This window comes from Sinocyclocheilus anshuiensis, unplaced genomic scaffold (assembly GCF_001515605.1).
Source record: "Sinocyclocheilus anshuiensis isolate Anshui unplaced genomic scaffold, SAMN03320099.WGS_v1.1 scaffold723, whole genome shotgun sequence".
NCBI classification, from domain to species: Eukaryota; Metazoa; Chordata; class Actinopteri; order Cypriniformes; family Cyprinidae; genus Sinocyclocheilus; species Sinocyclocheilus anshuiensis.
In genome coordinates this window covers 528,528-541,244 of record NW_015551048.1, presented here as the reverse complement: position 1 = coordinate 541,244, position 12,717 = coordinate 528,528, and the positions used below count along the sequence as shown (strand labels likewise).

At 39.9% G+C, this 12,717-nt stretch overlaps 1 protein-coding gene across 1 annotated transcript in view; it reads right to left on the bottom strand.

Moving 5' to 3' along the window:
* Positions 1–6,895: 6,895 nt before the first annotated feature.
* The window catches only part of LOC107661897 (parafibromin-like), a 51,722-nt gene continuing 45,900 nt past the window's right edge, over positions 6,896–12,717 (bottom strand). Inside the window, exons 12-17 of the mRNA XM_016451686.1 lie at positions 11,959–11,994; positions 11,050–11,137; positions 9,199–9,360; positions 8,565–8,665; positions 8,342–8,483; positions 6,896–7,485 (exon numbers count right to left, since the gene is read on the bottom strand). Coding sequence (XP_016307172.1) covers positions 7,449–7,485; positions 8,342–8,483; positions 8,565–8,665; positions 9,199–9,360; positions 11,050–11,137; positions 11,959–11,994 — 566 coding nt within the window. The 3' untranslated portion in view covers positions 6,896–7,448. The remainder of the gene's footprint in view (positions 7,486–8,341; positions 8,484–8,564; positions 8,666–9,198; positions 9,361–11,049; positions 11,138–11,958; positions 11,995–12,717) is intronic.

Sequence of the window (12,717 nt, the reverse complement as noted above, 5' to 3'; positions counted from 1 at the left end):
TGACGAATGTCTGAAGCCCTTATACCTTCACGCCTATTCATTGGCCAATAGCACTTTAGCACCGCCCCGCGCATACGTCACGTATGCTCATATCAGCGTGCTGCGCGCTATTTCATCAGATTTTACATGATGAAGGAAGCGCTATCGAAGGTACGGAATGGCCCGCATCGCAGCATCTTGTTCCCTATTTAGGGAACCAAGGTTACATACGTAACCGAGACGTTCCCATTCATAGGTTCACTTCAATGCTGCGACAGCGGTCGCTATGGGAACGCTATACCATAACGCCTGACGTACCTCAGATAGCTGGAAGACCAGGGAAAGCGTCTGCTCAAGCGGAAAAGACCCAGGAGCCAGGAGCCAACCTTACATCCACACTGTATACTTGACGAAGTGCTGGGAGAGTACCATCCCGCCGCAGCACAGATTTCTTCCAACAAAGACCCTTTAAAGAGAGCCTGAGAAGACGCCATTGCTCTCGTGAATGAGCATGCACCCCTAGAGGCGAAGTCAAACCATGCGCCTCATAAGCCAAGAGATAACCTTCACTATCCAATGATACATTCTCTGTTTAGTGACAGCAGCTTCTTTGTGTTTTTTTTATTACCAAACATGCAAACAACTGGTCAGATCCACACCATTGGGCTGTGCGGTCGACATAGATCTTCAACGCCCTCACCAGGCAAGACTCAGAAGTTGTACATCACTATCTGACCCCGCATCAGCAGGGGAGAATGCCTCCAACCACTTGCTGAAAGCAAAACTGAGTCAAAGCAACCTAGGAATGTACTCAGGCCTAGGTCACAGTAAGACTTTAACCAGCCCCGGGGTAAAGTCCATACAAGAAGGGCTGATAGAAAGATTCCCAGATTCCCAGTTCTCTTAATAGAGGATTGGGCCACCAAAAGAACCGTCTTAAGAGTCAAAGTTATCCGACTCAGACTTAAGCGGCTCAAATGGATGGCCTGCCAGGCCTTCCAAAATGATAGATAAATCCCAAGAAGGAATCCGTGCCAGGCAGAAAGGCCTAAGCCGTCTCGACCCCTGCATGAAACGGGAAACCAGAGGGTGACGTCCAACTGAAACAGCTCATGGGTACATGCTCAGCAGATATGGCTGCCATATAACCTTAAGAGTGGCAGGGGCCACCCCCTTAGAAAAGCGAATCTAAAGAAACTCAGTATTGACCTACACATATAACCTTAAGAGTGGCAGGGGCCACCCCCTTAGAAAAGCGACTCTAAAGAAACTCAGTATTGACCTACAGGGAAATGGAGGAGGCAAATAGCTTCCCCGTGAGGGCATACAAGCGTCTCATGGAGGAAGCCCTGGAATTAAGAATAGTGTTGGTAATCTCTGCTGAGAAACCAGAACACATCAATGCACTCCGCTCAGGGGCCACACCCATAATCCAAATGGGGGTGCCAATCATGCCCCGAGCCTGAGTCAGCAGGTCGTGTCTGAGGGGAACCTCCCAAGGAGGGCCGGCTAACAGACTGACTAATTCCGAGAACCACATCTGAGTGGGCCAGAACGGGGCCACCAACGGAAGACGTTCCACTCTGTCTGTCTGTACTCTGAACAGAACCGGATTGGCGGAAAGGCATAAAGACTGGTTCTGGTCTATGTACTCTAGGGCCAGAGCGTCCATACCAGAGGCGACGGAAGAGACAGGGAAAAACTGGCCTCCAAACATCCGCTCCTGAGTTCAGGTGACCTGGATCATGGACTACTTTGACCGACAGGAACTTGGTCTGCGTCCAAAGAAGAACGCATCTCACCAACCTGCACAGGGGGCGAGAGCGTGAACCTCTCTGTATGAATCCGGTACAAGACCACAGCCGTGTTGCCATTCTGACCTAAATGTGACAACCACTCAATTGGGGTAAGAACTGTTTGAGTGCCAGAACACTCTCCAACAGAGTGCCAGAACAAGTCTCCAAACGGCTTATGTGATACCTAATACTAATCTAATACCAGCCAATCGTTAAGGTGACTCGAAACTCAGACACCCTGGAGCCACAACGGGGCCAGAGACGTGTACATTCACCTTGTGTTCGAGGCCAGTTCAAATGGAAGAATACAGTATTGGCAAGCTTTATTCTAAAAGCCTGAAGAACTTCCTGTGTCTCTTGACGATCTGGATGCAGATTTTAGTACACATCCTAGATCAAAGGTCACGAACCAATCTCCGGTTCAGATAAAGCCAGGATGAACCTCTGCGTCAGCATCATGAAATTGCTACTCAAGCACAAGATTAGGTGACGCAAATCCAAATCAACGCAACTAGTCACATTAGAAGTGACAGTGTTACTTCCAAAATGGGTAGTCACCATAGAAGCTGGATGGTGTAACCGTACGACAGACTGATCCTCCTTCAGGCCCCGAAACACCCGAGCTGCGGGAAAAACCTCTGAAACAGGAAATAGATCCTAAAATCAGGCAAGCCAGCGCCAACCACAGAAGTGGGAGCTTGGATGTCGACATAGACCCTGCACCAGTGGCCTTAGGGCTATCCTCTCAATCTCCGAAAGCTAAATCGCGGAGAACGGTCAAAATCAGTCCGAAACACAACAAGTGGCGGAACAGCTGACAGAGAGGCAAACACATTTATAGGTTGCCCATATTAATGCAAAAGTTCCAGCTCAATGTAACAGCGGAGCTGACAAGAATATAGTAATTAGTCACGCAAATCACTGCTTGGTAGCATGAAGCGTGTAGTCACATAGTGCAGCCAGTCATGTGAAGCGAGTGTTGGTAGCATAAGCGCCGCATCAATCAAGTAGGCTGACCATGGTGAGCATTAATAGCTTGCCATAAGAAAATACTCTTACACGTGAACTCATTGACACAGTTCTATAGAACAGAGTCCACTATTTTTATTTTTTATTTTTTCATCTCAAGCAGCAGCGGATCTGAAAAAATAACAATAATTATAAGTCGGTCAGACTAGTGTTTGGTAGCACGAAGCGCCAAAAACCATAGTGCACGACAAAATGTCAGCTGCAGAATTTAGAGTCCGCGCCTAAAAGCAGTCACGTGAACAAGATTTGCAGCGTAAGCGCCAAATCAATATACGTGCCTTCATTAATGCAGTGCAGAAGTAGAGAGAGACAGGAAAACCCCTGCTCAGCCTGCAGCCTGAGTCACTATGGCATTAGGCGTTAAACAGCTTGCCATAGGAATTACTCTAGATATGTGAGCTTGCCCACTCATTTGTTCCAGATCAAAGCAGCAGCGGAGCTGAAAGAAATATTATATTAGTCGGGCAGACCAATGCCTATAGAACAGAGGCCCCTATTTTTTTTTTTTTTTTTGGACACACACACACTTACACTTCATACCTCCGATTTTCAGTTAAGTGTCTCATTGCCAGAAAATGGTTCTGGAGTTCTGGAGAATTACAACGTTTAATGACTGATAACATCTAGAAGATGATTGTTGTTAATATTATTAACATTTGTCTCTCAATCCAGATGAGCTGAATAATAACCAGAGGAGTCACTCACATACCTTAATCAACCCGTCACCAGATACGAAACTGGAGCTGAATGACATTGTGTAAGTGAAGCTGAATCTATTGCACTTCATAGGGACACTGAGAATTAACCTAATTACTCCTATTACAGACCAAAAATCTTAAAATCTCCCTTTTCTGTCAAAAGTACTAGAAAAGGCAATATCCTTTTAGCTATGTTCCTTCTTAGAGAGAAATGGTATCTGATGATTTCCAATTAGGACTTAGACCGTATCATAGTATTGAGACTGAGATCATTGTTGTATCTCTCTATTAGCACTACTGGAACTTATTGCTGTGTTTGACACTATCGACCACAACATTCTTTTGAGTAGACTACAAAATTATGTTGGCATTAGTGGAATTGCATTGGCATGGTTCAAATCTTACTTATCTGACCATCATTTCGTAGCAGTGAATGAATGGGTATCATATCGATCACAAGTACAATATGGAGTACAACAAAGCTCAGTACTAGGACCGCTGCTTTTCACACTTTACATGTTACCCTTGGGAGAAATCATCAGAAAACATGGTGCTAGCTTTCACTGTTATGCAGATGATACTCGGCCCGAAGAAACATACCAATTTGCAAAACTAACGAAATACATAGTTGATATAAAAAGCTGGATGACTAGTAATTTAATCAGAAAACATGGTGCTAGCTTTCACTGTTATGCAGATGATACTCGGCCCGAAGAAACATACCAATTTGCAAAACTAACGAAATACATAGTTGATATAAAAAGCTGGATGACTAGTAATTTCCCCCTGGAAAAAAAAAAAAAAAAAAAAGGTGTATTAATTATTGGACCAAAAACCTCTGCATATAATAACCTACAACACTGTCTAACACTTGATGACTGCTGTCAATTCTTCGTCATCAGTTAGGAGCCTATGTGTGCTATTGGATAGCAATCTTTCCTTTGAAAGCCACATTTCTAGCGTTCGTAAAACTGCATTTTTCTATCTTAAAAATATATCTAAATTGAGACATATGCTCTCAATGGAAAATGCAGAAACATTAATTCATGCATTCATGACCTCAAGGTTAGATTATTGTAATGCGTTATTGGGTGATTGCTCTGCGCGCTTAATAAACAAATCTAGATTAAAGACCCGTCTATTTAACTTGGCATACACATAACACACTATCACATTTCTATAATTCAAATCTGTTAAAGGATTGTTAGGCTGCATTAATTAGGTCAACCAGAACGGGAAACACTTCGCATAACACCCAGTGTACTTGTTACATCGTTAGAAGATGGTATCTATGCTAATATTAGTCGGTTTCTTTCTTATTCTGAGGTCACCGTAGCCACCAGATCCAGTCTGTATCCAGATCAGATGGTCACTGCAGTCACCCGGATCCAGTCCAGATGGTGGATCAGCACCTAGAGATGACCTCGACAGCCCTGAATGTCAGCGGAGACCATGTCAGCCAGATGAGCTCCAGAGAAAAACCCCCTCAGAAGACCCCGTCAACATCCATCGGCACAAGCCCACGGGAACCAGATGAGTCCTCTGCACAATCTGACTTGTGTTGCACCCTGTAATTAAGCTGCTGGTTTCATCTGGCCAGAGGAGAACTGGCCCCCCGACTGAGTCTGGTTTCTCCCAAGGTTTTTTTTCTTCTCCATTTCAATCACCCATGGAGTTTTGGTTCTTTGCCACTGTCACCTCTGGCTTGCTTAGTTGGGGACACTTAATTTCTGGCAGTATTGTTAGCTTGATTACACAGATACTTTTGGAAGAGAGCTTAACTGGATGATGACATCACTGAATCAACAATGAACGGACTTTAACTGAAAAACTGACTGTTTGTTATAGTGCTCTTGCAATATCTACAGACCATTTTCCTTTTTGACACTAAAGCTGCTTTGACAATCTGTATTGTATAAAGCAATATATAAAAAAAAGGTGACTTGACACTGCATCAAATTCTACAAATATTGTGATTTATTTTCATAAAGCCTATTTTTAAGTTATTTTGCATTGTAATAGACACATTTTCATTATTGTTTTACATAACACAAATCTTACTAAATAAATAAACAGCCAATACTACATATAAAATCTATATATTTTACAATTAAAATGAATATTATAATATATATTATATATACACACATATATTATAATAGCCCAAAAAAGGTGCAATTACAGGATGTAGTATTACAGTTGTAGAGTGTTTTTTTTTTTTATTCTAATGAGAATTTAGAGGTTAAATTAGCTTGTCACTATAAAACAAATCTTAATGGTCTTTAAAAAGACTTTATTTAAAAAAAAGTATTTCTTACAATTTCTTGTATAAATTTTATTTCTATTTATTATATTTCAGTTTATTATCCACCATTCTGTCTGTGGGTTATAAGATGCAATATGACCAAGATATGATATTCAACCTAATGGTTGTACTCCATATGTATGTGGTTGTAGTTTTATGTACTTTTCAATTTTATTTGTTTTAGTTTCAGGTACATAATGCGTAGAATTATTGCAAATCATCTCTGAATGATGATCACACTCACAACAGCTGTTTATCTTCACTGTGACACAAGCAACCCTTGTTACTTAGATTAATGCACAGAGCCTTTGCGTTATCGTATTTGTTCCTGCCAGTGCGCTCCTGTCCCACCTCAAGCTCAGACTAACACACAGGTAAAAGATCACAGACGATGATCTAGTGATCCTATGTAGAATGATCCTAGTAGACATGGTGTAAAGGTGAGACCACATTTACCGTTGCTCTGCGAAAATCTATTCATTTCAAAATAAATCACTGCAATAAATCACTGAGGTTTGTTTGTGAAGGCAAAAAGTTCCCCATGCAGATTTCGCTCATTTTCAAGTTTTCACCAACAGAACGCTGGTTAATTTGAAAGTGACTTCTGTGTGAGCTGTGCTTTACTACTGACAACAGACCATGATTCACTACTGTGACCACACAAACTTACAAAGTTGCCTGAGGCTCTTCTGAAAAAGAAAAATATGCATCACCACATTTGTTTATATTTTTTAAACATTTTTTTTTAATAATAATCCACATTCAACAGAAATGTTTAAAAACAAACATTACTTTCAAATGCATTTATAAAAAAAAAAAAAAAAAAAAAAAAAAAAAAAAACCCTTGTGTACCCTTGTCGATAACTGACTTTGCGTTATGGAAGCAACAGCATTTTCCATTTCAAAAATAGTAATTAGATGCAAGCAGTACTTGGGTTTCTGGATAAAACGAACAAAATCTCCAATATACTGCAGAATTACAGAGCATATTCACCATCAACAATCTGAAGTACAGATTTCATATAACCGTAGAATTCTGGTCATTTAAATGTCTGCTGGTTTTGAAGAAAGGCATCTCATCCTAAACCTTCCTCTAATCTGACTTAGATTTACTATTCGCATTTGTGCAGTGAACCTCGATGCACTACTCTACGCTTCATAGAACAGAAGGCAGAAAAAAGCCAAAAAAGAAAAGAAAGGAACAAAGTGAATCTATCATTACAAGAGTTTTAGACAGCAGTCATTTATTCATATCAATGAGTCTCCATTTTCAATGGTTCTCTCACATCCAGCTCGTGTTTTACAAATAAAGAGAGAGGGAGGAAAAAAAATCAAATAAAAAAAAAATCAAATCTCCTTTTGAATCTGCCTTGATTACCAACTGATTTACAATTGAAAAATACATATCTACTGAGAAAACATGACAAGGACCAACCCAAACATCCAAATTTCCTCGCCTGCCCTGACCTGTTCATCCACGGGTGGAGGAAGAGACTACAAATCAAACTGCTGTCAGCAGAGGGTGAAGCATACTGAAATCCAAAGTGCTTTCAGGGAGGCTGAGAGGACTGGGGGTCTAGCGGTCCATCTTGACCGGTCTCTGGAGCGAGGGAAGATCTCGACGGTAGACAGCCAGCAGTCTCAGAACCTCAGATGGGACTTGTGTTTGACCATGTATCTGTAGAGGAGATGAAGGGGATAATGAGCTATATAACTGAGATTACTAGAGCAAGACCGATTTGTTTTTTTTGGGGTCGATACCGATACCGATATTAGGGAGTAAAAAAAGGCCGATACCGATATCACCAGTAGCAAACAATGGAGCGCGCTCTGCTGGACAAACTACGCAATTACACGATTCCAAGCACTTTATCTGTGTTATATGTTCTGTAAAAAAAATGTTCATATCGGCGGCATATTCGCCGATACCGATATATCGGCGACAGGCTCATATTGGCCGATAATATCGGCAAAACGATATATCGGTCGGGCTCTAGAGATTACTATTAGGGTTGGAAAATACATGGTTTCATTGCTCTAGTATTTAATTAACCAGGGACAGGATCACACGATAAACTTCAAAAGACTACACAATGATCAAAGACGTACATCTGTAGGATATTTACATACACCAAAAATCCAAAACACTATTGGGAAAAAAAAAATATTTGAGGGCTATAGGTAAGCAAAACACATGTTCAATAAGATGGAATTAAAACATACAAACGATTTACACAAAAGTTTAGTGTTCCTTTTTTTTTTAAAGTTATATTTCTATTAGTGCTGTCAAACGATTAATCGCGATTAGTCGCATCCAAAATAAAAGTTTTTGTTTATGTAATATATGTGTGTGTACTGTGTATATTTATTATATGTATATAAATACACACACATACATTATAAATTTTGAAAATATTGACCTGTATTTACTTCTGAAAACACATATAACATAAAAAATACTGTCGGAACGTGTTCCTCTCCAGTGTGTGCCATGCTACAGGTGGACTGAAAGGACACGGAGCTGCAATCCTGACCTGTCTAGTGTTTCCCAGAAACGGAGGAAGACGGGCCGGTCCAGATGTCGTTTGTGGTGGCTCAGCTCCAGCACAGTCACATCCCACTTCTGTACGTTTGGGTCCATCCGTGCCTCGTCATACTTCAGGTGAAAGGCTCGGACTAAATGAACATAAGCATGCAATGAAACCCACTCTAAATATATTGTAAATAATGTGCTGCATTTACCCTAACTAAACTCACTTTTGGCAAATATATCCACGGGGGATCCATCAGGCAGCAGCCACGGCCAGCCCTTGAACTGCCAGGCAGGACCCTGGACGAAGACGGCCACTACACGATCCCTGTGAACAAACGATGACAAAATCAGTCTCAAACTGACTGGTTAGGCCCGAGTTATTGCTTATGAAGAGCATTCAAAATCGGTAATTTGAGCTTGCTATTTTCAGTTTTGGGGGTGAAAGCATTGACAAAACAGTGGCATTTAATTAGCGATTCTCAGATGCCACGCTTGACTGTGAGCATCTATTTCGAGAAAACAACATGGATAAACCGCAACAGCTAAACAAGTCTGATGTGTGGATGCTAGGTCTAATCTGACAATATTGATTTCTCAATTTTAATTAATCTTCATTTTGATGAACCGATATTGATTATTAAAATCACAACATTGTTCTTTAAAGTTGAGTGATAAAAACATCACTAAGCATTACTCATAGCACAACTACCATCAAATAATTGCAATAAGCTTTCTGCCTTTTGTTATATTTGTTAAAAGCCACAAAGACAACAATATACCTTTACAGGATTTTACTAAAAATATGCATTATATGACATATTCATTGAAAATGATGGCCACTGCGCTAGATGAGCTCACCAGTCCTGTGGGGCGAGTTTGAGCGGCTGGTCGATCACTCTGTAGGGTACTGTGACACTGATGTTGGCACCGCCTGGCTGAACCTGATCTTTACGTCTCTGCAGCAGAACCTCGTTGTCCCTCTGAATGCCCAGCTTCTTCTTATCCTCTGTTGTGACAAACCTGCCAAGAAAAAACTATTTTAGCAGCCAGATAAAATAAATTCGATATGCATTCATCATTGAATGTCTTCAGACACTGTCTAACAGACAATTGCATGCACAGAGAATAAAACTCTTGGTTTGCTCTCATGTGAATTACCTCTGAAGGTATGTGCACAGGCCTGAGGGTAGTGGTCGACCGATATTGTTTTTTTGACAGCCGATGCCGATATCTTGGAAAGCAGGGTGGCTGATATAATTTTATTTAATATTTAAGAAATTTGAAATCATTTGAAAATGGATTAAAAAAATAAATGTGTAAAATAAACATGCTTATACTTTGAATAACAAAGTATTTTCACAAATAAACAAATATTTAATAAAAATATAATTTAAAAAGGAAGTAAACTGTAACCAACAGAGCACTCAGTATTCTGGGAAGTTTATTGTGTGCATTGGGAATCACATTTTTTCAAACAAAGCCAAGGTAACACTCATTTTACATACGGCACACAGTGAAAATGACATGAATATGACAGTGGGCAAAAGCATGAAGCGCAGCATAATTTGAAATCACTAGTTTAAAGTTTGTTGATCACGCATCTCCAGTGAAGCTGAACTCTCCTCCTGTCAGCATTCACACGGACCGATCGTCATGCAGAGAACACGCGATCATGCAGGATACAAATGCACATTTCATAAGATCTCACAACTGGATCCGACTAAGTTTGCAAGGTTTTTGAAATTAGATGTTCATTAGTCATTCAAAGATTTGTTTAAATGATGTAAATGCGTATTTGCTGAATGCTGACGGCAAACGAGAAAGTATTATAATGTTTGCCTTTCTATTACTAACAATATAAAAGCAATCGTTATAATACTTTTTTGTATAACGTTACATTTTAATTCCTTTGTTTAATGGTTCTATCTGATTATTAGACAGACTTCTATCCATGGACAGAACTGTTAACGACGACAGCGAACAAGAGGGAGAATGTGAGCACTGTGTGGTTCAGGCGCTGCCGTTCTCTGCGCCGTCAAAATAAAAAGTACCGCCACGAACGCATTGGCCAAACAGAAAAACTTATCGGCCGATGCCGATATTTGAAAAATGCCAAATAAACAGATGCACATGATAAAATAACCCTCCATTTTGAGATGTATTTACATAACCAGCATCATCGCAGACAACAGATTGTTTCATCATGGATAAAATGTCCAAACCAAGCTCATACCAACGTTTTAGATCGCCTTCAGGAAATCACCCTCACAAACAGACTATCATCTCACTTTTTCCATTAATCACCATTTTTGGCAAAAAGCATTTCATCAGTCCAAGCATATCTCTCTCATTCAACTTCCTCGTTTCTTAATAGTTCTGAAACAATTTTTTTCTCCTGTCTAGGGAAGAGGAAGACGAGTGAACATATTCCCAATAAAGCCAGCTAGATCAGATGACCCAATGGCCTTTTTAGCCAAACCTGGCGCCCAAGAACAACTGGTTTGACTGGTCAGAGTTGGTTAACTTTTCATGGTGACCTGTCACTTTATGTTCTTCTAAGAATGGCTTCATGTCAGTTTTGACTAAAAACATCTATAATACTCCAACAGGAATGAAGGGCGTTTGTTTTTTGATAAAAATTTGAACTTAATTTAACAGCCAATTGAATTTAGTCGTAACTTTCCTATGAATCATCTAATCAGCACTTACTTGAGGTCCTGTAAGAGATCCTTGGCGTTGAGCATTGTGATTAAAGATGTTGTAGCTGCAGGGATGATGATAATGGGAGTTCTAGAACCTGGAAAAAATGTTTTTGTCGTTGTTAATAAATAAACCAGCTAACTGCAGTGATCCTGCACAATGAGAAATGCATAATAAATGCATTTTAAAAATAAGACATTGAAATGTAGGTTTTTAAAAAGAATTCACACACATACAAAAAAGCTTTTACTCGACACAAGATGATCTAGTCAACTTTAGTTTGTGTGTGTGTGTATACTGTATATCTATCTATCTATCTATCTATCTATATTTATTTATTTATACAACAGTTCGTTCTGGTTCTCAAATCTGATTGGTTGAGAACCGTGAGATATTGTACTGGTATCGCTACAGGAACGCCCTTTCACAATTTTGTATCACTCCGCTTGTTCTAGCCGGGTCTAAGTTTTTTTTTTTTAATTATTCACTGAGCTAATCGTAGAGAACGTTAGTTAATATAAGAAGAAACGTCTAGCTTCGCGGTCTCTCTCTCTCTCATTTGGATGCACGTCTTGCCGCATTGTTTCTCTCTTATAACCTCATTATTTCTCACTAATAACCTAACTGAAGCAGCACAAGCCCTTGATACGAATTCTAAAAGTGACGCATGTTTAACGGTCAACTTGAGCTTTGAATCCGTGGCGGAAGGAAGTACTTCCGCACAAAAGAGGGTTTTATTAGGCACTCCATATATATATATATATACATACATATACACACACACACATACATACACACTAAATATATATTCACTACATATTGGTATAAGACCATATACATTGATAATGAGCAAATATAAAAATATGCTTCTTCAAAACAGTATATTTCCTTTCCTCATCCATGTTGTAAAAGACATACCTTTCTTTTGGTTAGGCAGGGGTCTTGCTTGAGAGACTAAAGACAAGACAAAACAAACAAAAACAAATATGGACACATTGTTATTCTGGCCAGAAATAACTTGTGAAAAAAATTATAAAAATGTATGCACATGCTACTATACTATGAACATTTGTAGTCATTAGATGAACATGTTTAACATTTCATACATGTGTCTAAAATGTAGGGTTGGGTATCGAGAACCGGTTCCAAATTTCCAATAATCAGGTATTCAATAAGACATGTGCATTTTGATTCCGCTTAACGATTCCCGCGTTCGCATTTTAATGTGATTTTAAACTATTTAAGTGCAGGAAGGGAAAGAACTTGCACACTGTTTGCGTGCAGCGCACACATCTGAAGCGCGAGCACAGAGAACAGTGGTCCCGATGCAGGTTCCCGACCTGTGTCCGTTCTCGAACTGTTCCGTGCATTTCCACAAAGGTTGTTCCGGGCCAGAACTGACTTCTCTTTCACATTTATCGACCAGTATGCACGAAATACGTCAGTATATCATCATAAACACAGCCGTTTGTCTGTCTTAAGTGAACGTAAACAGATGAGAAAGAAAATGCATGTGTAACAGTATTACTGGTATCGCTACAGGAACGCCCTTTCACAATTTTGTATCACTCCGCTTGTTCTAGCCGGGTCTAAGTTTTTTTTTTTTAATTATTCACTGAGCTAATCGTAGAGAACGTTAGTTAATATAAGAAGAAACGTCTAGCTTCGCGGTCTCTC